The sequence below is a fragment of the Erpetoichthys calabaricus genome, chromosome 4 (genome assembly GCF_900747795.2).
Source record: "Erpetoichthys calabaricus chromosome 4, fErpCal1.3, whole genome shotgun sequence".
Classification (NCBI taxonomy): Eukaryota; Metazoa; Chordata; class Cladistia; order Polypteriformes; family Polypteridae; genus Erpetoichthys; species Erpetoichthys calabaricus.
The window spans coordinates 283,193,630-283,221,270 of NC_041397.2; the positions used below are offsets into that span (position 1 = coordinate 283,193,630).

At 38.2% G+C, this 27,641-nt stretch overlaps 1 protein-coding gene across 2 annotated transcripts in view; it reads left to right on the forward strand.

Annotated features, from left to right (window-relative positions):
- Positions 1 to 27,641, forward strand: part of nlgn4xa (neuroligin 4 X-linked a) — a 553,330-nt gene that overhangs the window by 55,076 nt on the left and 470,613 nt on the right. For both annotated transcript variants that reach the window (XM_051927218.1, XM_028800872.2), the window contains exon 2: positions 25,698 to 26,401. In XM_051927218.1, the coding sequence (XP_051783178.1) occupies positions 25,930 to 26,401 (472 nt within the window). In that variant the 5' untranslated portion in view covers positions 25,698 to 25,929. The remainder of the gene's footprint in view (positions 1 to 25,697; positions 26,402 to 27,641) is intronic.

The window sequence follows — 27,641 nt, forward strand, 5'->3', positions numbered from 1 at the left end:
CCGCAGAGTATCCAGATGTTCTGAAATCAGGTGTCGTAGCTGTTTTAGAACTTGCCTCTCAATGGTTTTTATGATATATGAAGTAAAAGCAATTGGTCTGAAGTCTTTGGAATGCCCTTTCTTTGACACTGCGACCAAGAACATAGTGATGTGATAGAGTGATAGTAACCAGATAGACACAGAGACACTTATATTATTTATATTAAAGTGGATTCAGGTGAATACCTGTTTTTCCTGCCACTGGACACAGTTCCTCCAGTACGCCTACACATGAAAAGTGAGTTGCCTTAAAAATGAGGACATAATAAATTCGACATACAAGAGGAAGCTATTTAGTCCATCAAGATCACTTACTTAGCTAATAGCTAATTTGTCTGAATATCTCTTCCAGATACTTAACAGCTGTCAAGATTTTTGCTTGAATTACGTCATTTGTTTTCCAAAATTCCACAGCACTTTGTGTGAACAGGTGTTTCCTAGATTGCAGATTGAATTCACTTTCCCTAATCCTCATCAGCATCCTCAACCATGCAATTTACTATTTAGCTGAAAAGAATTCTGCAGGATCAACTTTATCAATGCCATCAAGTATTTCAGATACCTGGATTAGGTCCCAAGGAGGGCCTTTTGATCAAAACTCAACAGGCTTAATTTCTTTATCTCCTGTCAGTACATTTGATAAGGGATGGTGTTTTTTTATTTTTTTGCAAACTACTACATCCTGCATATACATCAAAACAGCAAAAATGGCAGTGTGACATTTGCAGATGTGCTTTCTGGCAATTTGTCCAAATGCTGCACTTCTTTTTGCATTATAGAAAATAAGTGTCTGTATAGGATATGTAAAAGTCTAACTGTATTAGCAGCTGGTTATGCCCAAATAGAGAGGTGCATGCTGGTCTGTCCCTCTCTTTCACACTCTCTTTTTGTAATATACACAATAGTACCACAGGGAGATGCTATACTTAAGCTGTTGTTATATAAATCAATAGTAGAAGATGAGATCTGTTAACAACCCTACTCTCTAGAACAATTCTGACAGCTCTGTTAATGGGAGAGGGCATTAATAAATGACTGCAAAACAATTTCTTTGATTTATGTTATCTTCATTTCTCCATTATAAACACTAAGCAGATGCAGGTCTCTGTTAGAGTCATTATTTTACACACTACAGCAAAGGAGTTCAGTCATGCAAAAATAAAGTCCTTGACTAAATAAGAAAACGTATTTGTTTTTATTATTAGATTTTGAATCTATAGCAATAAGACATGCAGTAAATTTCCATAATATGATATTGAGTTGCCTAATGTTGTTAATATTTCTATGAATGGTGACAATAGACACTTAGATAATATACGAAGGGAAGTTCAAGTTTTATTTTCTGTTGTGTAATTACCATATTCGGGGAAAAATTCATATTTATTGTCTTTGTAGCAGTAAGTTAAAAAGAAAATGAATAAAAAAAGAAGTTACAATAGAAATAGATGATAATTTTAAAACAAGCAGCAGTTTTAACCAGTGTTTAGTTAATACTGACTTGGACATGATTTTCTGTACACCATAGTAAGGTTTTGTCTTGTTGATGTTCAGGGTGTGCTACTGCTGGAGAAAACAATAATTCATATAAACTCCTTTGTATTTTATCAAAAGACCTCATAGTTTGACATGCATTAAGTCTACAGTAGGCCACTCTTAGCCCTGCTGCATGGGAATTGTCTGTGTAGACTTCTAAAACTCTCCCCCATTTATGTTGGTTTTTCTCTCCAAAGTCGTGCAAGTTGGGTTAATTGGAAAATTATAATTTGAACCTGTGTCAGTGGTTCCTGTGATTGGACTCGGGCCGAGCCTTGTGGTGCATGGGATACGTTTTTGCTGCTTATGCGTGTGAATTAGATTAAGTGTGTTGGAGAAAGTGAGTGTGTACAATCTATCCCTCTTGACTAAGCTATTGGACCTTAGTCACTATAGTTATGACCGAGATGAGTGTGGCAGATGAGGACAACACACAGAGAAGCAAGGGGAAGGTGCAAAGTGCTCAGTGCTTTAATTAAATTCAAAATCAAAGTGATCAAAATGGTGCAGTGCTCCAATGGTCAATAAATAAATAACCCATAAAAATGTCCAAATGTTAGTTAAATAAATCCATTAAAACAAAGTTAAAATTCAGGCAGAAGTCTTCTTTAAAATCCTCAATGCCCGGTGCTTTCCTTTAAAAACTGACTTATCCTACTCAGTCCTCACAGAACGGAGAGACGTCCACCAACATGCACAGACATCCTTCAGATCTGGTCCATGTCTCCACTGCCTGATCCATGGCGTTCCATGGGGGGCCACTGGACCCTGCTCCCGCACCCACCACTGCCTTTCCAGGCTCCACCTGGCGAAAGCGTGCCAACCTCCAAATGCTGCCGATCGCTGGCTCCACCTGGCGACAGGACACTCCGGAGTATAACAATCACCCCTGCTCCCTGGTTACTCAACAGGAGTGATTCCTGTGTCCCCTCCTGAGTGCTGACCACACGTTATTTCCTGAGGCACTATTCCCTAGAGATGGGCTGCTCGATACTAAAGTTTTTACACTGTTTCGAACTTTCAAAGCGCTGGTGCTCAAAGTGCTGCTTCGAGGCTTGTTTCAAATGTGTCCGTCATGTGATTTTGAGGCACGCTAGCATCATGACGTCATTGATATCTGCGCAGTAAGCAGCCGATTTGGTCTCCCCTCACCTGAGTTCAAATCCTAACTGGGGCTCACATATGGTCCTTGCCCAAAGTTAAAATAAGGACTTTATGAAAAACAGTTTAGAAGACATTATGAACGATTCACATGGGGCACCTCATTCCTTGGTGTGGAATCGTGTCCACCTAGAACCTGTAACAAACTGATGAGCATATTTTGCGTAAGGCAGCATGTATTATAACAATCCAGAATCTATTCTACCCCATGTCGATCATATCAGAGAGGCTAAGAAACACTTCACCAAAGCCGACTTGGTCATCACAACAGTATATGCGCAAGACACTCCTCATTAAATGTTTTTAGTATTCAGTGATTCCCAGATCTGTAGCTGATATGTATTATTGATTTCCAAAAAGCAATGCGAGTAAAAGCGTGTGCTGCATAAATAACCAAAACGGTCTTTAAGACAGAATCACTGCAATTGACTACGTCTTCTGCAGTTTAGGGAAAGCCTCAGGATTTCTGGATTAATGAGACAAAAATGTTGAAAAGAAACTTTGCAAATTCATCCAGAGGTGAACATAAAGATCACTCAAGTACTGACAAGAAGGAACAGCTGGATAAACATATCTGGAGCCAAACTTCCAAAAAAGAACCTGACTTTGTCAGCAATATCCTTTACTTGTGATTGCATCTTATCAAAGGCTGTGGTGGGGGGTTAATAAGTAGTCTTCTGAACTGCAGCACAGTAGAGTAAATCATTGATGTAAATAGAATTATTGAAAAAGACTAAGCTTTTGTTGTTTCTGTTTTGTTAAACTATCTTCCAGTTACACGATCAGCTGCAGTCACTGACACATTTAACGTTCCGTGCTCCTTACCTGTCTTGTTACCCAAAGTATCAACACTGAGTTTCATTCAAGGGTTTACCGTCCTTCCTTAAAATAAGACACACATTTCCTCTACATACATCCATCCATCCATTTTCCAACCCGCTGAACCCGAACACAGGGTCACAAGGGTCTGGTGGAGCCAATCCCAGCCAACAAAGGGCACAAGGCAAGAACCAATCCCGAGCAGGGTGCCCACCCACCGCAGGACACATACCTACACACCAAGCACACACTAGGGCCAATTTAGTGTCGCCAATCCACCTAACCTGCATGTCTTTGGACTATGGGAGGAAACCGTAGTACCCGGAGGAAACCCACGCAGACGCGGGGAGAACATGCAAACTCCACGCAGGGAGGACCCGGGAAGCAAACCCGGGTCTCCTAACTGCGAGGCAGCAGCGCTACCACTGCGCCACCGTGCCACCCCCTCTACATACCTGTACATGTTCCATAATAATAATAGTAAACTGGTAGGAATGAGAAAAAGCACAAGATGGGAATATTTATGAGAAGAATTTGCATGGCATCAGCGTGAGGAGGTGCCTTGTCTCCCATTATGTGAGCTTGTCTACTGCCTCTCAGTTACACTGGCATGTGTTACACTGGGGGCAAATGCAATGGAGAATACTGACAATGTACACCTTCAGAAGTGGAATAAATCGACTGTATACGAAAGCATTCCATTCCCAAATGTAAAAATGCAAAGTAGAACATTTCAGATAACCAATGAGTTTTGTTAATTCTAAACAATGCAACATAACTATTATATGTGTTGTTACCTCAGCAAACGTTACATATCTACATGGGAAATGAACATGGGTACTATGTTTATAATAATTCTGATTAAACTACACTGTCAAAACATATTAACGAACAAACTGAGACACATTGGCCTTTGGGAAATATCAAAAAGCTCATCATTTAGGACAGAATGCATTGTTTGACATCACGTACTCTCTAATGACACGATGTCACGAAAAAAAAGAAACAGCACATTCCATACAAACTCATAACCTCCTTGATTTTTGACCTTATGATTATTTGTGTCCTGCGGTGGGTTAGCACCTTGCCCGGGATTGGTTCCTGCCTTGTACCCTGTGTTGGCTGGGATTGACTCCAGCAGACCCCCGTAACCCTGTGTTCAGATTCAGCGGGTTGGAAACTGGATGGATGGATGGATGGATGATTATTTGTCAATATCATATAAATAAAGCCATTTTAAGAAGATGACAAGTCTGCTATAGTCAGTTCAATAAACACTCCTTTTAAAATGTTTGCATATACAGAATATAAAACAGAATCTTAATGAAGCAGGACTCGTGAGTAGTAACAAATAATATGTGACGCTGTGAAATTATAATTCATAATAACTTCCTAAAAGGCACACTGTAAAAATTGGCATTTCAATAAATAATTTAGGAGGCTTCTGTGTGCATTTCAATATCAATTTAAGAACTAAGTATGCTACCTGTTGTACTAAACGGTAGCTCAAACACCACTTAACAGTAAATAGTCTAACAACTAAATATAAGTAAATGAAACGAAGATGCCACGCAGCTAACAATGAAGGTTCACGTTGTCCAGCTGGATGATTGGAAGGCACGGATTGACTGAAACTGTTTTTGGTGAATTGTCCCAAGATAGAAGTGCCGTATAGCAATCAGAAATAAAAAGAAATATTTAAGAATGCTGGACAGTAATTTATATTTTTCTGCAATACAAATTCAGTACGACACCAGGATCTCCAAATACTCAAAAATGAAGCTTATTACATTTTACAGTGAAACTATTAATATACACAATATAATTAGGGGCATGTGCCTAGTGACTGTTCACGGCGGCCCAACCTTACCTCGATAGCTCGATTCGCTCACTATTGGTCCACAGTGGAATTTTCTGTTAAATGGAGGAATAGAAAAAAAAAAACTTTTCACAAGAGGAGGATCAACGAAGCGAAGCCCTGGTGCCTTTACTGAGAGACAGTTGCAATACCATTGAGCCACCTAATCGGGGTAATTCACAATATCATCTCAAGACAGAGGAGCAACTTCAGTGACAGACTGCTGTCACTGTCCTGCTCCACTGACAGACTGAGGAGATCGTTCCTCCCCAACACTATGCAACTCTTCAATTCCAGGGGTAAACGTTAACATTATACAAAGATATTGTCTGTCTGTTATACCAGCACTCTTATCACTCTTTAATTTAATATTGTTCTTTATCAGTATGCTGCTGCTGGAGTATGTGAATTTCCTCTTGGGATTAATAAAGTATCTATCTATCTATCTAATTAACGAGCTCCACACAACTGAACTACTACTACTGTTCTTAGCGAAGTGAATGTAGACAATATATATTGTTTGACATATGCACGTTAAATTGGTTTAATTGACACAAGAGTATCATTGTTGTATTCTCCTAATAAAGACGAAAAAATTAGATTTATAGATGTATCCTATATGATGTACGGTTTTGAAGAAAATTATGCGTTGCATAGAAAGGTTGCACGATTTACCTAATCTTTTTATATATATAAAGTTGATATATGACAATATATCTTTGAAACTATGTATCAGACAAAGGAAATCACAGCAATCCACAATAACAATAATGACTTGTCAGCAACTACCTGAATTGTCGTTTCAGTCCATCACTTAACTATATCAACTGAAGTGTGTAGTGTCAATACAAGTTACAAAATATAACTAGAGTTAAGTGTCACATAGACTCTCAAAAATATAGAGCACAATACCTTTGAGTGTGTTGAGGCTTCATAAAGCCTCCTTTAACTGCTCATGTTTGCTCAGCGCTTTGACCGCCTTGACGGTTCATTAACCAGTGCCCATGTCTGCTCAATGCTTCGAATTGCACTTCACGCTTCATTAACCAGTGCGCATGTCTGCGCAGTGCTTTGAAGCACGCTTCAAGATTCAATCCTACTGCGCATGTCTGCTCAGTCCCTCAAACCGCGCTTCACACTTCATTAACTAGTGCGCATATCTGCTCAGTGCTTCAAACTGCGCTTCACACTTCATTAACTAGTGTGCATGTCTGCTCATTGCTTCAGATCATTATTGATCAAGCTCCGTTTGAAGTACATATGGCATCAACAGAGTTCAAAATCGCAACAGAATTGCCAGGCGAAATGAATGTTTGTGGATGATCAATACATTTTAAATGATTGTGCCTGATAATATTTAGTGACAAGAAACAAAAGTATAAATTATACTGTACATCATACAAATGCTGACTTGTAGAATGCATAATGCTGCAAAGAAGAGCTTTAGTAATACAGGTGACGAAACCTTTCTCATAAATATTCCTTCTTCACCTCATGCAACGTTTTCATGCAAGCTCATTTTTTTTTTATCATACGTCATATAGTATACAGTCAGTCAGTCAGTCATTGTCCAACCCGCTATATCCTAACACAGGGTCACGGGGGGGTCTGCTGGAGCCAATCCCAGCCAACAAAGGGCGCAAGGCAGGAACAAACCCCGAGCATGGCGCCAGCCCACCGCAGATATAGTATATATTAGGAGAATTTTTTTTTTTTATTAATTTTGATGACTCTTTAATTAGGAACGAACTAGGGTTTGCACTATGCGCAGAATTTAAAAAGCAACCACCTTAGTCACTTGAGCCACAATCAACTGTTATGGTATCTTTTCTTCGTTGCAAACTCGTTACTTTTGTGCTCCAGAAAATATTGTAAAGTATTAATAAATGAAATATCTCAATACTTGATCGAATAATAACATCTGTTGATTTAAGGATTTCATCTTTTCTTTCTCAAATGTGCTTAACTTATATTATTGCAAAGTACAGGGTTAAAACTTCATCTACTCCATTTAAATTTAGTCAGAACAATGAAAACATTCAAGGATAAATAACAAGGCTCGTTTTCAATTTATGTTTTTTTTTAAACTACAACATTAGATCCGTGGAACCCCAAACGTTGGGCTATTAAATGTGATTTCAAGAAAGATGAGGATTAATAATAATACTAATAACAGGAGCAATAATAATGTTACAGTGTAAAAGTGAATATTCATGGATAGAGCCAGGGCTCCAAGAGTGAGGTAATCGTAAAAGTACATTCTGCCTTTCGGCGTTAGTTATATACTATTTTTTTTTTTAGACATAAGCCATTGATGAACCCTTCTCTTCGTTGCCAGTCTAGCAGCGAAAAAGTAAAAGCAATGCAGTTTTAACAGACGTCATTGAACTTGATCATGAGTTTGTGTAACGTTAATGAAAACAGCCAAAGGTGTCACTAGAGAGGTGAGTGTCACATGCTTTGAAGCTTCGATACGATTTTCGACTCAAATGTTTCTATGCTTCGTGAGGCTTCGCTTTGCCTATCACTACCCATTCCCATCCAACTGCTTCTCTCTAAGCACTGGCCCACTCCTGCCTTTCTCTCTGTTCTTTAACCTCCACTCCCTTTTGTTCTTTTCCTTTCTTTTTCTCTTGTGAGCTTGCACTCCCCTTTATAGGCTGGGGAGCAGTTGCAGGTGCGATCACCTGATTGCCACCCTGGGCTGATGTTGAGACAATCAGACTGCCCGCAAGTGCCGGCACAGCAAATCAAGGTCAGCCAACTGCCGCGAACCAACCCGGGGAAAAGACATCCTCACAGACAATTGCTTGCACCTGCTCTGCTCCCCAGTGTGAGCATGTTCATTATTCATTTATTAATATGGCCAGTTTTTCTGAACCGCAGACCTGCTAGACCACAAGCACCTATATGCTTAAATCATTTAAACGTATTTTTCTCCAGAAAAGACCATTTAAGAACTTTTTGCAAATTTATCAAAAATGAAGTATTTGGATCTTTTGCTCAGTCCTTTATAGAAGCCCGTTTGGCAGCCTGGACTCTTCTTTGGTCTGATACAACAAGTGTCTGGATTGGGGGATTTTCTGCCATTCCTCTCTGTAGATCTTGTCAAGCTCTGTCAGGTTGAATCGGCTCTGGTTGGGGAACTCAAGAATATTCACAGAGTTGTTCCTAAGCCCCTCCTATTTGTCTTTGCTTTGTGCTTTGGTTTAATGCTTTGTTGGAAGGTGAACTTTCAGCCCAGTCTGTGGTTCAGAGAGCTCTAGAGCAGATTTCCATTAAGGATATCTCTGCTCATTTTGCTAATTTTAAGTATCACAACAGGCGCAAAACAAGAACTGCTCATCATACCATTTCAATGGTCAAGCATAGTGGTGGCATCAGCTGAACACTGAAATATTAGTCAGGATTGAGAGAAAGATGGGCAGAGCAAAGTACAGAGATACCCTTAATAAAAACAAGCCTTCTAAAAGCCCCCTAATGACCGAAGTTTAGACCTATCCCTGCCACCTATCTGCCAAGCTTGGAACAGGTTACTTAATCATGAGATCCTTTAAAGACAGTGTGAAATGATGAGCCTTGACACAAGACAAAGGTTTGGGGCAACCACCCATGTACTTGACCTTGGCTGCAAAAGGCAAAGTTTTCAGCACAATACAGTACAGAAGAGAGTCCAAAGCAGAACTGCACAACGGAGGAAGGAAGTTGGGTTTTACAGGGAGGTTTAAGGAAGTGTCGTCCTTGAGGCCGGGACAGGAAGTGATGTCATCCTCAGAGCCGAGGCGGAAGTGACATCTTCGTACTTAGGCAGAATTTCCCGTGTCTGGTCTGCGGGGACAAAATAAGAAGGCTGAGTGCACTGTGCCACCACGTGGCCAGGCATGGAATTCCCTTCTTTTGGTCCATGTGTCTGGCTCCCATGTACATGTGTGTAACAACAGTTATTAGGTTTACAGCAGGTGGAGGACAGCCAAGGTTAGGGATTAGTAGTGATTATGTACCAGAGGATGGAATTTTAAAAGTTAACATTTACAGATGTACATTATTTAAAAAAGGGACATTTTTCTTAATTTATTGGCCTAGTATCTATCTATCTATCTATCTATCTATCTATCTATCTATCTATCTATCTATCTATCTATCTATCTATCTATCTATCTATCTATCTATCTATCTATCTATCTATCTATCTATCTATCTATTAATGTGTTAGAATGTGAACACCTAGGTGATTCCTCTCCACTCACTTTTTATTCAGTAAATTCTACAAATAAAATGAAGAATAACAGCTATTCTAACCTTCTGTCAAACAGGCTATTTTCAAATTGCAATTTTCATTCTGAACATTTTGATAAAACATTTCACCTTTAATTAATTCTATTATCCCTTCATGTAATTATTTCCTGAAACACCTTAATCTAGTTCAAGGGCACAGGGCAGCAGCATCGATAGCAGCAGCATCACACACAATGCAGGAATCAGCTCTGGACGGAGTGCCAGTAATTTTACAATACAACATCAACCAACTATCTAATATGATGTCTGATCTCTTATATTAGGTTTTACAGTTGCCAAAGAGAACAGTCTCTCATAACGTATGCAACTAGACACTGCCAATCTACAAGTGGCTCATAAAGGGTATGTGTTTGGCCTGTAAATGACTGATTATTTTATTTTTCAAACATTATTGTACAAGAAATAAACAGCAACATTGTCATAATGTAAAAAGGAAAAAAAGCCCACCAACCCCCACCCCCTTAGTGTTGCAGAAACTTGATGTACAGTAAAGACATAGTTCTTTCCCTCTTGCCTCTTGGCCTAAACAGCTAAACATGTAGGTAGGTGTTCTATCAAGAACTTGAAAATGAAGGTGCACAGTATGGCATTATTTGTTCAAGTACCTGATTTAAAAAGATAATTGTAATTATTAATTATTATTAATTGTAATTATGAAAAACATCTGGTACAGCACTGGGCATGCATGCTCTTTTCCAATTATGCTTACACAGTAATTTCAGATTCCTGTCCTTCATAGGGTTTGTGGATTTCCACTATAACTTCTGACATATGGTGTTTTTTTACATTACACTGCAGCTGTGCTGCTCATAAATGAAATCTGCTTAGTCCACCTTATGTCCTTAAAGAGTTAAATTTGTAAATTATTCGTTCAGGGAAAGAAAGCAGTAATCTGTTTTGCTGGACCGACAGCAGGCTGTATCTGCTAAACTTGCATTGATCTGGCTAAATGGACATATACTCCCAATGGTCATATATCGCTAGTCTGAAGTAATGCATTTCATTATAAAACATAATGTTAGCACATTCAATAATAAATAATGGTAATCACTTAGATCATGTGAAGGTTGTAAAACTGTTATTGGTACATATAAAAACTTCTAAGGTATCTTTAACAAAATGAATATTTTGGGACATAAAATATTGTACTGCGTCCTGTGACAGGAGCAGATTCAGAAGGTTCTGCCACTGGAGGTCTGCAGCCTGATCTTTCTCTCTGTGTAGAACCTGCATTGGACTTACACCCATTTAGGGTTGTTTAATGCCTTGCTAATGGGATAGGCTTCAGGCCCACTTGGACTATGACTTAAATTGCATGGGTTTAAGAATATCCTGATATTTGTCTTTCTGTCTGTATATGGTGTAACAAAGCTCAGAATCTGTTTTAGTGTAATAAGGCTCATCGTTGCCAAATTTGAAAAAAATCAAGATGACATTCTCCCATGCTGTGAGGTACCTCCTAAAATTTGGAAAACATCTGTGCTTTGCTTATACATAGAGGTACCTGATTAAATAAAGAAAATGTTCAAGCAACTGAGCAATATAAATTACTTTGAACACAGGTATTTTATTCACGTATGAGATAAGCAATTAAAATCTGATTATGATTGCTGGGCAAACCTGTTTGCACATTTTAATGGCTACCTATACTTGAAGAAGAGATCTTAGTGATTTCAAGAAGTGGCTGATTGATAAGGGCACGTATAGCACAAGCTTCCATGGTGTATTGTAAACCACTCAATTTGCTGTTGTTTTATGTAAAATAGTGGCTAAATGGAAGCCAGCTGAAGAGACTTTACCACTTAGTAACAACTGTGCATGAAAGTGCAAACTCATTAACTGACTAGTTTATTGCAGATGCAAGGAACACAGACAGGCCATAGTATTATTTTTTTCAAAATTACAATTTAAGTCTGCAGCAGAACTTTGCAGAGAAGAAACTGGCTTTAGGTTTATAAACCATCGATTACACAAAAAATGTACAGTTTTGGATAAAGTGGTGCAAAAACATAAGCAGAGCTCTATGAAAGCAGTTATCTGGTTGAATAAGTAATATTAGAAAAAAAATATAAAAAGTAATATAAAAATATTGCTCAAAACATATCTTTAATGCACTTACAAGATGGACGTCTTTTATTATAACAAGCTTGAGGGAGCCACACCAGTACATTTAATCAGTTCACTGTGACTGACTGACTATTCTAACAAACCAGCATCTTAAATAAATTAGGGCAATTTACATAACACAGTCAAGAAACATTTTGGTATCCATCAATCAATTTTCAAATAAATGATATAACCTTATAACACAACTATGTCTTAATATTACCTAAAAATTCCAAATTAGTTAATATATTATAAGTCTTTTGGTGCACCCATTTATCTTTAAAAAGAATTTTAATAAAATATATTTAATTATTATTTTATTGTTCCCTTGTTAACTTTTTCAGAACACAATAAGAACAGAATATCTTAGTTACACTGGAAAAACACACTAAGAATACTTTACAAAGAAATAATAAAACACAAACGGATGTACGAGGTGTGACAATTTAATTCATCAAATGAACCTGTAGAAAAAATGTGTGCATATTATTGCTCTAGCAGCTACTGTCACCTAAGCATTTAGTTTGATGACGTTGCCATTGCTGGTGACATACCTGGAACTCTGTTTCTGTAATACCCTTGCGTTCCTTTGTCACATTATAATATCTGCCAGAAATGTCCAAAACTCTTAGTTTTTTCATGGCAGGTTTTATTTTTGGGAAGAGCCAGAAATCACAAGGGGCTAATTGAATAGGGTGGATGATTCAAAATAGTAATTGATTTCTTAGGCAGGAAGTTGCAAACGCTGAGTGCATCATGGTTTGAAACATTACCATGACCGATGATCCACTTCTGGTGTCATGGTGCACATCTTCACGCTCCTCCTAGAACCCCTTACGCCATTCAAAGACACTTGACTTTTTCAAAGCATCCTCCTTATACACCACTTTCAACTGCTACAGGAGCGGCATATGCGCATGATTGTGAGAATGGTTACAGACAACCCACAGATCACTTCCAAAGACCTGCAAGAACATCTTGCTGCAGATGGTGCATCTCTACATTGTTCTACAATTCAGCACAATTTGCACAAAGAACATCTGTATGGCAGGGTGATGAGAAAGAAGCCCTTTCTGAACTCACGCCACAAACAGATCGCTTGTTGTAAGCAAATGCTCATTTAGACAAGCCAGATTCATTTTGGAACAAAGTGCTTTGGACTGATGAGACAAAAATTGAGTTATTTGGTCATAACAAAAAGCGCTTTGCATGGCGAAAGAAGAACACCGCATTCCAAGAAAAACACCTGCTACCTACTGTCAAATTTGGTGGAGGGTCCATCATGCTGTGGGGCTGTGTGGGTAGTTCAGGGACTGGGGCCCTTGTTAAAGTCGAGGGTCAGATGAATTCAACCCAATACAGTATCAACAAATTCTTCAGGATAATGTTCAAGCATCAGTAACAAAGTTGAAGTTACACAGGGGTTGGATATTCCAACAAGACAATGACCCAAAACACAGTTTGAAATCTACAAAGGCATTCATGCAGAGGGAGAAGTACAATGTTCTGAAATGGCCGTCACAGTCCCCTGACATAAATATCATCGAACATCTATGGGATGATTTGAAGCAGGCTGTCCATGCTCGGTAGCCATCAAATTTAACTCAACTGGAGAGATTTTGTACGGAAGAATGGTCATAAATACCTCCATCCAGAATCCAGACACTCATCAAAAGCTATAGGAGGCGTCTAGATGCTGTTATATTTGCAAAAGGAGGCTGAACTAAGTATTGATGTCATATCTGTGTTGGGGTGCCCACATTTATGCACCTGTCTAATTTTGTTATGATGCATATTGCATATTTTCTGTTAATCCAATAAACTTAATGTCACTGCTGAAATAATACTGTTTCCATAAGGCATAAGGCATAAGACAGGTACATAAGACATGGAACTCCACACTTTACAACCTATTTGCTTAATGACCACTCGGACCTACGACCAATCGAGTTTCGACCTGCAATTCGGGGAATCCCCTTTCTCAGCTTGAGTGTCGGTCAATGGCGAATGGTGACATGTGCACTGAGCGTACTATAGTCTTGCTAGGCGCTTTTCAGTCAGTTTCATTCCTACAAGCAGTCACTGTGCAACCTCTTTTTTTTTTTACATATTTTTAACCCCAAAATAGTACAGATGTTGACGAAAAGAAAAAGTATGGCATCATCTGGAGAAATTGTTAAGAAATGAAGGAAAGCTATCGACCTTGAAATGAAAATAAAAATCATACAAGACTACGAAGCTGGTAAAACGGTTAAAGAAATATCATGTGATTTGAAATTAGCACATTCGACAATTCCAACGATTTTAAAGGATAAAGTTAGAGTGAAAGAGGTGGTGAAATCATCGACAGGATTTAAAGCCATAATAACTAGGCAGCGAACAGGTCTTATTAATGAGATGGAGAAATTATTGGTGATCTGGTTTGACAACGAGATGCAAAATAATATGCTGATAAGCCTTTTAATAATTCAAGCTAAGGCACGCAGTATCTTTGAGACTTTGAAGGCATGTGAAGGCTAAAAATCGACAGAATCATTTACAAATGATAATATGTACATATGTATGTCTTTTTATGAAAAAATGTGAAGTTTGTTGCATAATTTTATATAATTTTATAATTTTACAACGATCCTATATTCCCGGCGCAAGCTCCTCGCTTATCGACCAGTTCGCTTAATGACATAGGAACGGAACTTGGTCGTAAAGTGAGGAGTACCTGTATTAAAAGGGAGTTGCTACTTTGAAAGCTCAGCCAATTATAAACAAAAATCCAAAGAATTAAGAGGGGTTCCAAAACTTTTTCATATGACTATATTTATTAATTATTGTATTATTTATTTTGTATTATTTCTCTTCTTCTTATTATAATTAAAGTGAGCTTGAGTATAGCAAGTAGACTACAAGATTGTGTAAATAATGGAGGCTGGCGAGCACTTATGAGATTGAGCCTAAGTGCACTGTGCCATTGTGACATTCTTTTGAGTTAATGAAGTTAATAAATCTATTGAGTTAATAAAGCTGTTGTAATAATCATAGCCTGTGTGTCTTTTTCCATAAGAACAGCTGTAGACCTACTTTTGCCCACCCTTGTATGTAAAGTTAAATATGGAACACAGAAATGTTTTATCCAAAATCCATATTGTTTTGTTTTGCAACTCTGTGGTAAACAGCTTGATATACTACACTGCCAGCTGTTTCTAGACTCAACTCAAAGTATTGCTTATGGTGAAATATGACACCTCTGGGGAAAAACAAAACAAAAAAAAGCAGATTTTAGAAATGACATTCTTAAGACTCAGTCTTCCTGGAGCTCCTGAACCATGGCAGTGAGCATGTTCCCTAAGGAAATTGAAATGACAAGTGAAAAAAAAACTTCAGTTACTCATTGTACTTCTGTAATTAACATCAATTAATTTTTAGAGTTTTGGAAAGTCTTTTTTTAATTAATAACACATAATTGTTTGCAGCACCTTAACTGACACTGCTAGCCTGCAAGATCTTACCAAAAATGACTAACATTTAAGGAAGTACAGCTGATTAAATTAGGATGGATGCATTTAGACCATTGTCAATAGCACAACTTCTCTAAAATGCATGTTACCTGAATGTGCTTGTAATATATGTCAGCTGTGCTCATTTAAGCTGTATCAGAGTAAGTGTACGGGGTTGAATACTTGCTAGCATCCACCATGCATGAGCAAACACTCCACGTCATGGAGATGTGGATGCTATGGGTCCTTGGCCTTACCCAATTTGACTACATCATAAATGAAGATGTCTACGATATCATGGGTGTAGTGCCGATCAATGAAAAGATGCATGGAGCACGACTTCCATGGTACGGTCACGTACTCTAGTGTGACAAGAACTCAGTGGCCAAAACAGCCCTACGATTAAGCCCGTGAAAGACTAAAGAAGCATTGGCTTGACCGAATCAAGGAGCACAGGCAACAAGTTGACATCACTCCCAAAGATGCCCTGGATCGAAACAAATGGCGATTGACTTGTTCGACGGCTTACCTTGCACAAACACAGGATAACAGCTAGAAGGAGAGAGATTAAAAACAATTTTATTGCTTCATATCCACACAAAGCTTAAGGATACACTAATTAATGTTGACTTATTTTTCAGTTTTGATAGGCTGTCTGAAAAGTATGATTTTCTATAGCAAACTATTATAATTTTAAGAAAACATTCAAAAAAGTTACTTGTGATAAACACAGTTTTATCTGTTACTAATATTGTCCATTTAAAAGTAAGGGTGTAACCTTCACTGAGTACTGTACTTGTTAGCAGTCCCATTTCTGTTGTTATAGAAAAAGAACAAATAAAACCATTTACACCCAGCTGAAGGCAGAGCCTAAACAGTGCAGATGTGTATGCTGTAAGATTAACAATCTGTCAAACTGTATCTTCTTTATTGCTATCTGCATCAGTTGAAGAAGACATTGCCTTTAACTTGTTATTGTCACCTCCTCTAGCATGGTCTGATGGTGCAATTTGTAGAGTTCAGTTGGAGTCCTTAATCTGTACAGGTTCCTGTGATAGGCCATATCATTGGACATTGAGAAACAAGGTTATAACTAACCAGAGTGGTTTAATTTTTGAGTTTATGAAAAGTGCACTTACCTGCAGAGTAGGTGAGAAGGTTTTGGGATTAAACGGCTATGGTGGTGGTGGTATTAAGGCACATGGAAACGTTGTTGCCAGTTTTGACGTGGGATAGGAGGCCCATCATTCATGTTAATACATGAGCACTGGCATGCCAACATCCTAGTGTTACTTCTTGCCATACTGGGGATGGACATCCATTAGGTCGAGGCAGAGTACATGGCTGAAAAGGGAGGTGTGTAAGCCAGGCATGCAGAGCAGCCGTAAGATTGAAAGTCCCCAAGAAAGAGGAAAAAAGATGAAAGCAACTTCAGGAAGTTGTCTGAAGTTGGAGGAGTGTGCATGCGTGTGTGGGTGTGTGTGTGCGAATGAGATGCATGCATTATAGAGAGGTTTATGGGGTGGAAGGTCACAAGTGGCATTGCTGACAGGTTGTTGTCAGACCGGTGTAAATGATTGGCCAGGTAGATCGGCTCAGTATTTAAAACTGAGAAGCACCCAGCAGAGGCTGTCTTTTGACTGTCTGGGGTTGGAGAGAGAAGGTAGCTGGGTGATTTAGATACAGCGATCCTTAATGAGTGTTCATGTATATAGAGCGTTATTTGATTTCTTCACTGATTTTCCTGTACTGTACTTGTGCCATTTTTTTTATCACTTTTGATTTTGATAATTGTTTTTTCTGGCCTCTTGATTTTTGTCCTGGGAGAAGGAAGAAGAAGAAGAATTGTCTAATCATGTGTTTTAGTTATTTTTTTTTTCATCACCTTTATTTTTGAGCCACGTAAAAACTGTACATTTTCACCTTAATGTATTTCTGTTTATTGTTGTGCAATCAGTGTCACAGCAGATGACTGCAATTAATTTGATGTGCTTGACTCTAGAATTTTCTTTTTCTTGCTTTAGTAGCTCACTTAGTATTGATTTGTTTTCTTTGAATATCTTTTGGTTCTGTGCTTCCAATTTACACCACTGATCCATTCGGTTACGTTGTAGCGGACTAAAACCCAGATAAGATTCACACCATCATTATGACGGTGATTTATTTATTTTTTCAATGGGGATCCCAGGAACGCACCCAGCCTTGGCCCGACTCACACACACTCCTTCACAGAGACAATAAGCAAACAGTTTTAAAACAGAAATGACAGAATGTAATAACCAATAAATAACGAAAAATAACTACACAAACTACAACAATCCCACCCCAGTTCCTTTTACGGTGATTATACAATAAACACAAATTCAAAAACAACTACAAATTACTAACAAAAACTACACACGATGAAGTCCATGAAAAACAGCAAATGACGAAATGAAGTGATGGAGGTAGATAGTGCAGAGATCAGCACACTGTATATGAATGTAAAGACAGTTCTACTGGTATTTCCTGATGAGATAGTGACATGTGAATAGGATCAGGAGCTCTCCTTTCTTCACAGGATGACAACAATTCCTCAGACCGTCCTCATGCAGCAGGAATACACTAGATAGTCCATACACCCAAAACAGGAGACGATCCAGGAGTAAACAAGAATCCACAAGTATCAAATGGGAAGGCAAACAGACAGGCAACTACAGACACGAAACACAAAAATCTTCCTCCATTCTCCGTAGAACTGGCCTCCTTTTAAATGTCATGTCGGCCTCCTTGTGCCCAGCAGCCCCTGCACCCTCAGCTGGGAGTTGAAATTTCATTCCCTAGTAGCACCGCTACAACGTTACAGACACCCAGAGTTCAAGCATGTGCAGGAGTGAACGGGGTGTCACCGTGCCATATCTCACCCTAACTGAAATCTATTCAGTTTATGTACTTTGCTCATTTATCCTAATTAGCACTGGATCTCTGGCATCGTTACAGGGCCATATTGTATTTCATCTAAAATAAAACAGGTGATTCTACCTGGTTGGTGCATCCAGTTTCTTGATATGTGCTTGGGCACGTTTTCACCAGAGACTGTTCTTTCTGAGAATTTCACAGAAAGTAATAGCCATTTTCTACTTGTCCTTTATTAAAAGTATTTATAACAACTTAAGCATGGTTTTATATGGTAATATAAGAAGAGAACAGAAAAATCCAGAGACAGTGGTGCACACAAGTTCAAAAATCATTGGTTGTCACTTCTCCACTCTGGATTCACAGCACATTTTAATATTAACACATAAATCCTCTATGAGATAATCTGGACCCGCATAACTCACCCACTGTCTGTTCAGTCTCCTTCTATCTTGTAAGTGGCAAAGGTCTCTCAAGAGCAGGACCCTCACGTTTCATAACTATAAGTACTGTAAGTGATTTATTGTGCTGTCAGATCACCTGTGACATGCATTTAACAGGAAAGTTACCAATTAACCTCCTAGGTTCTTTTCTAAACAGAAATAGGAAGAAATATCCAAACCAGCAATGAAACTCCCAGCTACAACCATTTACCTTTCTCAGTGTCCTTATTGTAACCCCCATATTTAAACCCAGGGACCTTACTTTTATTTTATGTTAATTAGTGTTCCCTAATTCTATTTTATTTATTTTATTTTTTCTCTTTCTTCATTATGTAAAGCACTTTGAGCTACATCATTTGTATGAAAATGTGCTATATAAATAAATGTTGTTGTTATTTACTTTCACTCCTTTACTTCAACCAAGTTTACCACCAATACAAGACTTCACAGGAATGTTAATTAAACAATCTAAACCTTTTGGCTAGGCTAGTAGCAGCCAAACAGAGTTGCTTGATTTAAGCATTCACTTAAATATTATTTTATTTGCATAATAAATAATCAAAGCAAATTTAAAGTGATACAAATAATGACACAGCCTTGGTAGGTCAGGTCTTCACTCCCTGGCAACAATTCACAGATGGTGTCTTTTCTTTAGATGCAAATGATATATCTTTAATCGAAAAATGAAAATTGAAAGACGTCTTGCCAGAGACAGCTCTCTTAAAAGTGTCCAGCAGCTAAGAGAGAGCTCAATGCCATGTCCACTTTAGTTTCTGAAAGCAGCAGCCAAGAAAGGCTTTTTAAAAATGTGCATTTTTCCATTGAGCAGCAACTGTGCCGAGTTCTTTCCAACAGTGTCAGAAAAACAGCAACAGTTGGGAAAGCTCCATAAAAGTGTTTGTAGCAGTAAATTAGAGAGAGCTCTATGAAAGTGTCCATTGCAGAAACTAAGATAAACCTCTTTTCTATTGAACATCTTCTTTTACAATAATAGCTTTCTCATTCTTCATGAGATAAACATACACAAAACACCTTAGATTTTTTTCAACTCTGTTAACACTTTTCAGTTTCCCAAAACACAGAAAATGTTACACAATCATTATCACAAGCTCCTATGGGAAACATAAGCTTCACAATCTAATTATGGAAAACAATATTACTCCTTCCTTCTTTCAGCTTTCCCAGAATACAGTGCACTCCTGGTTAGCTTGACAAGACTTTCAAGGTACCTGAAATCTGTCAGCTGAAAAGGTTAAAGTATCCCTTATACAGTAACTTCCACGTTCAACATCATGACCTTAAGCAACAATAATCTAAGTGTTTATATGTTAAACTGTGCATGAGTTGTTAGGAAATGATGATTATTTTTGTCCTTGGATTATGTGTCTGTATGTATATTTCTGTGAATTTCACCAAACCAAACAACATTTCATGCACTTGATGGTGTTTTGGAAATAACATGAAGTAAAATAAGGCAGCCAAATGTATTCTGATGTTTATTTTCCATCAATTACTCTGCTCGTCTTGTGGAATTAAATATTGCTAGAGTGGCTTAAGAAGTGGGGTTTCTGATGCTTTTTTGCAATGTTTGTCTGTTATCTCATCAGTTGCATATTTACAATCCTTGTAAAAACAGTCATGGATAATTGCCAGTTACTTTGGCAATGGTTACTTTTAGTCAAGTATTGACTTTTCTGATTGTTGTTGCCAGCAGGTTTGGGCAAAACAATTATTACTTTGTAAAGCTAAACAGCTTGACCTTAGCGCAAACAAATTTCTACTACAATCAGCTTCCATGGCCAGTCTGGGAGCATCGTGGGAACGACTTTATTTGTTTACCTGTGACTTGGCCATTTTGTAATAAAACTGGCATGAAACGTCTCTTTTAATATTACATAAATAGAACAATTTCAGCATTTTATCTCTCTCTGTGCATTTTTACAAACCCAGCTACTCTATTGCTGAGTGACTCACTGACTCAGAGCAATAATGTGTGATTACCAAAGTTTATCTGTTCTTCAGTCACTAGATGGATAAATAGAAGGAAATAGCAGGGTTACGGCAGTAGATATAAAAAGGCAGAAATACACATATAACAAGAATTATCTATAAGTATTTAATAAAGTGTAGGTATTTATTAAGTGTAAGTTATTAGAATTTCACATGCTTATCATTTACAGTTTCACAGTAAAGGATGCCGGTCACTGGCACAGTATATTGTGCATAGCATCATTGTCTGTTAAGATGACTGCTAGACCAGCTCAGTACCATTCAGAACACATAACCATAGTGTGGTGTAGCGGGTCCACAGCTCAAGCCAACAGGGCCACTTTTTAAATAAATAGTTGCCGCACACTTAGAGAAGGGGTGTGGTAGTGTGGCAGGAGCAGTTCCCAGGTGAATTCGTGATGCGGGCGGCCCTCGCTTAAGTGCATGGGTGACGAGTCGTCCACATCCGTAATTGATGCCGGGAGCTGCTAATTGCTACACCTGATCCATGTCCCTGTACTAAATAACAGAAGCACGAGGCAGCTAGGAAAGGGAGAAGAGAAAAAAAAAGATGAACGGAGGTTACAGGAGGAGAAAAAGGAGAAGAAGAAGGCAGGAAGCAGGGAGGAGAAAGCCCGTGCGTGAACGAGCGAAGGTGCAGCTGAGCAGTGAGCCTGGGTGTTTGGCTGGCACCCCGGGAGCAGTCAATTGTGGTCGCTCCCGCTGAGCATTTAGTGAGGAGCGAGAGTGACTGGAAGGAGGATGGCTCACCGCATAAGGCCGAGAAGGCAGCGGGAGTCGGGACTTTGGTTGCTGCGGAGCCCAAGTCATGGTCTGATGAAGCATACCAGAGCCAGGGATCAGAAAGGCAAACAGACCAGCAAAAGAAGGCAGAAAGAAGGTCAGCTGCAGATAGGGTGGCTCCCCTGGTGCATAGCCTGGACGGGAGAAGCAGGGGAGTCACCAACAGAAAGGCACCAGAATATGTTTTTTAAAAGGATGGCTTTCAGCCATTATTTTAACCTCGGGTTTTAAAAAGGATTTTTTTTCTATTGTGTTTTTAACCCCCAGTGTTCACTCATTTTAATTGGATTATTTAATTATTTACTTTGAAGCACTGCACTATTTATTTGGACACTTTGATTTTTGTCATTTTTAATAAAAGCACTTTGCAATTTTTGCACCATCTCCTTTGCTTCATTGTTGTGCCTCACTGTCCAGCTCATCTGTGACATAACCGACGGTGGCGGGTTCAAGAGTCTCCAAGAAGGAAGATGGGAGCATGGAGCGGAACCCGCATCGTCACACATAGTAGACCACCATAACCATAGGGTGACTAATTATAAAGTCTGATGCCTGAAGGTATAAACATCCTCACATGTAGCTTCTGTTACTGAAGTACTCGTCTTATTTGCCAAGACCTCATACAGTGGCTGAGAATCATTGTCCAGAACAGTAAGCAGCTGTATGAGTGACCTCTATTCTACCACTTCATCCAGTAAATCCAGCAGAAGTCCTAAGAATGAACCTGCCTTTTTAATCACTTTGTTTAATTTGTTGGCATCACCTGCAATAATGCCGTTTCCTCAGTGCATTTGAATACAGGGAATAGCACTGCTCACTACAGACTGGTAGAAAACATGTAAGAGTGGCCAACACCAAACGACCTTAACCTCCTTAGGAAAGAGAGGCAATTCTGACTCTTCTTGTATAAAGCCTATGTGTTGGTACTCCACTCAAGCCTGTCATTCAAATGCAACCTGAGGTACTCTTATGTCCTCACCATCTCCAAATCATTAGCTTCAATGAGAACCAGGGCCAGAGTGAGCTTGACCTTCCTTAAGTCCTTTGTCTTACTGATGCTGATCAGCAGGTGATTCAGTTTGTACCATTCTACAAATTCCTTCACTAGAGTCCTGTACTCAGTCTTCTGTCTTCCCCTCATAAACCCAGCTTTGGATGTGTTATCAGAAAAGTTCTGCAGATGACATGCTGTAGTGTTGTATATAAAATCTGAGGTGGACAGTGTGAACAGGAAATGAGCCAGTACAGTTCCTTCTGGAGTCCCTATACTACTCATGTCCATATCTGATCTACGCCACAAAAACTGTTGGCTCCCAGTTAGGTAGTCAAATATGCAGGAAAGTGTGGTGGCATCAATCCGAATTGACTAGAGCTTCTTCCCCAGCAGCTTAGACTGTATGTTGTGTAATGTAATAGTGAAGTCAAAAAACAACATTCTTACACTGCCATCTTGTTTCTCCAGATTGGAGTAGGCTCTATTCAGTACAAAGGTGATAGCATAATTCACCGCTGTGTGGTCCTGGCAGGCAAACTGCACAGGTTCCAGTGCTGTTTTGACACGGCATTGCAAGTGAGCCAATATTAGCCTTAATATGATGATCCAGTTGTCAGTGGGTGAGTTTTTTGCATTCATTGGGATGGACTCAGCAAGATTCACTTCAATGTATAATCACTATGTGCTCCTCACTAAGTAGACGGTCTCACTTAAACAGATTTACATAAATGTGGCACAGCAATAGTGAAATCATAACCAAAGAACAATCACTAACATAAAGGCACATACTAGACCAAGATTATGTTCACATCAGTAAATACAAAAATATTATTTGATTAATAGTTTGTGGCTGCTATTCATTCTCTGAGGCTATTTTATTCTACACCTGCTTGTGTAGAAAAGCACTGCAATAATTGGCAACATCAGCTGAAGTATTGCTTTGATCACCATCTAGACCCTGCCAGATGCCTCCCTGGTGAATACTGTATCCCGCAAATATACCAAAATGCATTAAATTCAGTAATAGATAGATAGATAGATAGATAGATAGATAGATAGATAGATAGATAGATAGATAGATAGATACTTTATTAATCCCAATGGGAAATTCACAAGAATAAAGTTCGATGTCCCTGCAGCAAGTGGATATTTTGACGTTAACATGTCCAGAGTTACACCACCGTGTATTAACATAGAGAGCGAGTCCTCCTCCTTTGTGCTTCCCACAGGTACTTGCATCTCTGTCCGCTCTAACTGTGCTAAACCCGGGTAGCTCCACGTTGGCATCTGGGATGGTGTTAGTTAGCCACGTTTCACAGAAACACAACAAACTGCATTCTTTGTAGGTTCTGACATTTTTCACCAGTGCAGCCAGTTCGTCGATCTTATTTGAGATTGAGTTCACATTCCCTAGAATCACAGAAGGCACCGAAGGCTTAAAACGCCACTTTCTCGCAAGCCGCTTCATTTTTAGCTGAGTGCCCGCTCTGCTGCCACGATACCGCCTTCTTACCTCGTCGGGTAAATATGGAACCACACCGGCACTGGCATTTGTTCTCAGCGTTCGAAGTTGAGTACTTGAATAGGCGAGTCTCGGCGTGTAAAAATCCATGCCCATGTTGTAAAAGTAAGTGTGTCCAGTGAACAAATCCACATAAAACAGTGATAGGAGTGATCAATAAATAAAAACAGAAAAATAAAAGTAGAAAAGTACACATACACATACAGTCGTACACGGAGCTGCTGAAAAGGCTGCCACTCTTGGCGGCGCCGGATGTAAAGATGTAATAGACTAAAAACCTGCTTATATTTATATATACAGTGAGTGTACAGTTTATCAGATGGCCTTTTTAAGCTGTCTTCTAAGAGTATACAATGCCACATATTTCTAGCCTTTCCCTATAACTGCTTATGTTAGTTAAAACTTTGATGTTACCTTACTGGATCATAGAAACTCAAGAGAGGAAATGTCACAAGGGCTTCCTTTAAGCTCTGAACAGCTCATCTTATGGCAAGTCCTATATGTTAATTAATTGTGCTCTGAGCAGTTCATACAGTGTTCTTAACATCATCAACATTGTACAATGTAAGTATTTGCTTAGTTAATCATTCTCAGGTCTCTTATGTTTATCCACATTTATGTGAGTCAAGAGCTTTTGTTTGTTATAGGCTTGAACCTTTCGTTTGCCATTGAGTGGTCCAAAAGGCTTGGTTCACTATGCCCCTCAACACACAAAACTTTATTTTAAAAATAATTTGAACGGAGACTAACTTTAAACATTAATCATATTGGTTCACTTGAACATATTATTACATTTCTACCCCAAATGGTAGCAGCATCTATAATAGTGAGCTACCCCTTTCAAGGCTATTTCTTGCATTGCACCTGATGGTATTCAGACAGAGTTTCCGAATAATACTGAATTAGATTAAGAGTTTTTGAAAAATATTATTTTCAGTTATTCTGGATAAAGAGGTCTTTTGAACAAAAAAAAGTAGATTTACAAGATTAAAGATGCTTTTTTTAAACATTGTCCTAAAAGATGCCATGCTGTTGGAACTGGAGTGTCTGCTTTCATTCCAACGTTACAGGTTGCTGAATAGCACTTTGGCAGTAAACCAAATATTAATGCAATGAAACAAATGTAAATAAAATTTGTTTTTAGAAATATCAAATCAATATGAATCTAAACACTACTTCTAAGGTCAAGACTTTCATTTACAACCACAACTTTCCCAAAATATGAATAGTTCAAATATTTAATTATCAATTGCAGGTTTTCTTGACAAATGTATTCTTGATTGCAAAGAACAAAATCTTTTGTCATCTTCATTCTTCTCTTTTACTGTACCTTACATTCTGTATTTATTACTTTATGGTTTCCCTTACTATTAACTTAGTTTCACCACTGTTGCCAAAAACTGATACATTTTGAAAAGAATCAGTGTGAAAGTTTCTTTGTAAATATACAGTATTTATTTAGTGTTTTTTGTTTTAATTTTGTATTGCAATAATTTAATATGAACTAATAACGAATCATTAACAAATAAATAAAGTACATCTTTGATTTGCACAATAGGTGATCCTTTTTTCCCGTACAAAGAAATGTATTAATTAAAATCTAACAACGTTAGAATCATTAAATCTGATTAAATCTGTTCTCAGTGAGGTGACAAATGCTGTGTCACTTGTTATGAAATGTCTTTTATTCTCTTGATATGTCTACATAAAAGATGACTGTAAGTTGTTCACTTTTTCTCGTTCACAGGTTAATCAATCAAACTCCAGGAAGAAATTTCACGGCAAGAGTCAGGTGTCTTCTTATCACCTGCGTCCAATTCCAATATGACATCCATCTACAGGGATGGCTACTGTTCAAGGGACTGATATTATTCACAGATTCTGCATATGGCGGTTATTAAACAATAATAAGTTATAGTCTACGCAAGGCAAAGATTTTAGCCCTGAAAGACTATATCCTTTGGGAGCTGCAACAGACAATGTCTAGGCGAACGGGAATTTTATGGCTACCTTTCATTTCCACACCTTTAAGGGTGATCTTGAATGTAAACTTGATTTTATGGATAACAACCCTGGCTTTCCAATTTACTGTTATCAACTGCCAAGCACAATCAACAATAGTAACAACAAACTATGGAAAATTGCGGGGTCTGAAAACTCCTCTACCCAATGAAATCCTTGGGCCAGTGGAACAGTACCTTGGGGTTCCTTATGCCTCTCCACCAACTGGGGAAAGAAGATTTCAACCCCCAGAGCCCCCTTCTTCATGGACTGGAACGAGGAATGCTACTCAGTTTGCCCCAGTCTGTCCCCAGTACCTGGAAGACAGATTTTTACTAAATGATATGCTCCCAGTTTGGTTCACAGCAAGTTTGGATACAGTGGTTACTTACGTGCAAGATCAAAATGAGGACTGTCTTTACTTAAACATTTATGTTCCCACTGAGGATGGTGAGTAGGTTTCTCATTTTTGTATTATTACGTTTCTTTTTGAAAATATGAATTTTATGATTTTATATTTATGTTGATAAGTATATCATTGGATAGTCAATCATCATATTACTGATAACATATTACTTTCCATCACTGCATAACCTTGCCATTTTTTTTAATTTTATAGTTTTATGGTTTAACAGAATTGTGTGTTTTATGAAACTACTAACAATACTAAAATGTGTGAATTTTGCAAAAGTAGACTTGTATACACTTTTACTGTTTTAGAATTCATCGTGCTTTGCAATATCTGGATAACAGAAGCCTCTGAAGGATTCCCAGCAAGACCTGAACCCAACAGAAATCATAGTTTTACAGAATAAAAATCAGAAACTTAATTTTCTTTTGCTTGAACAGAATAGTCATATTAAAAATGAGCAATGCACTTAACACAAAGAAACTTTAATCATACCTGAAGATTGAAATCTAATATTATAGACTACACCATAAACAGCAATACAAAGCCATAAAGTGTTTAGTCATATATAAAACACGCTTGTGAAAAATAATGTGATAGTCAACATTTTTCAAAAATATTTGTTTCATGGCTTTTCTGTACTTTCCATATCAGATAACACTGTTAGTCCTTTTGTAAAGTCAGATTGAACATTAGCAAGAGTGCAGAGTAAAGCTGGAGATACTAAGTTGACACCTTAAAGGAACAGATAAAAATAATAATAGCAATGGCAACATGTTACTCTTCTATGTTTTCTTTAAGTGTTTATTGACTAACGAACCATAAAGTTTGATCAGGTGTGACAAAGCTTAGTTTAGATATTTGAGTGCTTGCTGGCTGCTTTCATTCTTCACTTTATATGATCTCATGCATAAAGACTTGGGGTGCATGGGGACATTAAAGTGGACAAAATAGTGAGAAAGTGAACAAACTTTGGTTAAATCGCATACTTTATGAGACATATTTATATATGTACAAAGACACAAATATGAAAACCATAGAATTCATGTCATGTGATAACCTGCTCTCTGTAGAGACAACATAGTATGAGGAGCAGAGAAAGGCTGGAAGAAGGTAAACTTCAGTTGCAGAGAGTATGTGTGCAAATAGGTAGTGTTCATTATGAAGATCGACGTTTGCTTTGATGTAGAGGAAATGTGAATGGTATAAAAGCACAGATAAAAATATCAAAAGTACTGTTCTTCTGAATAAACTTTGTAAATGACAAAGTTAAAGCACCTC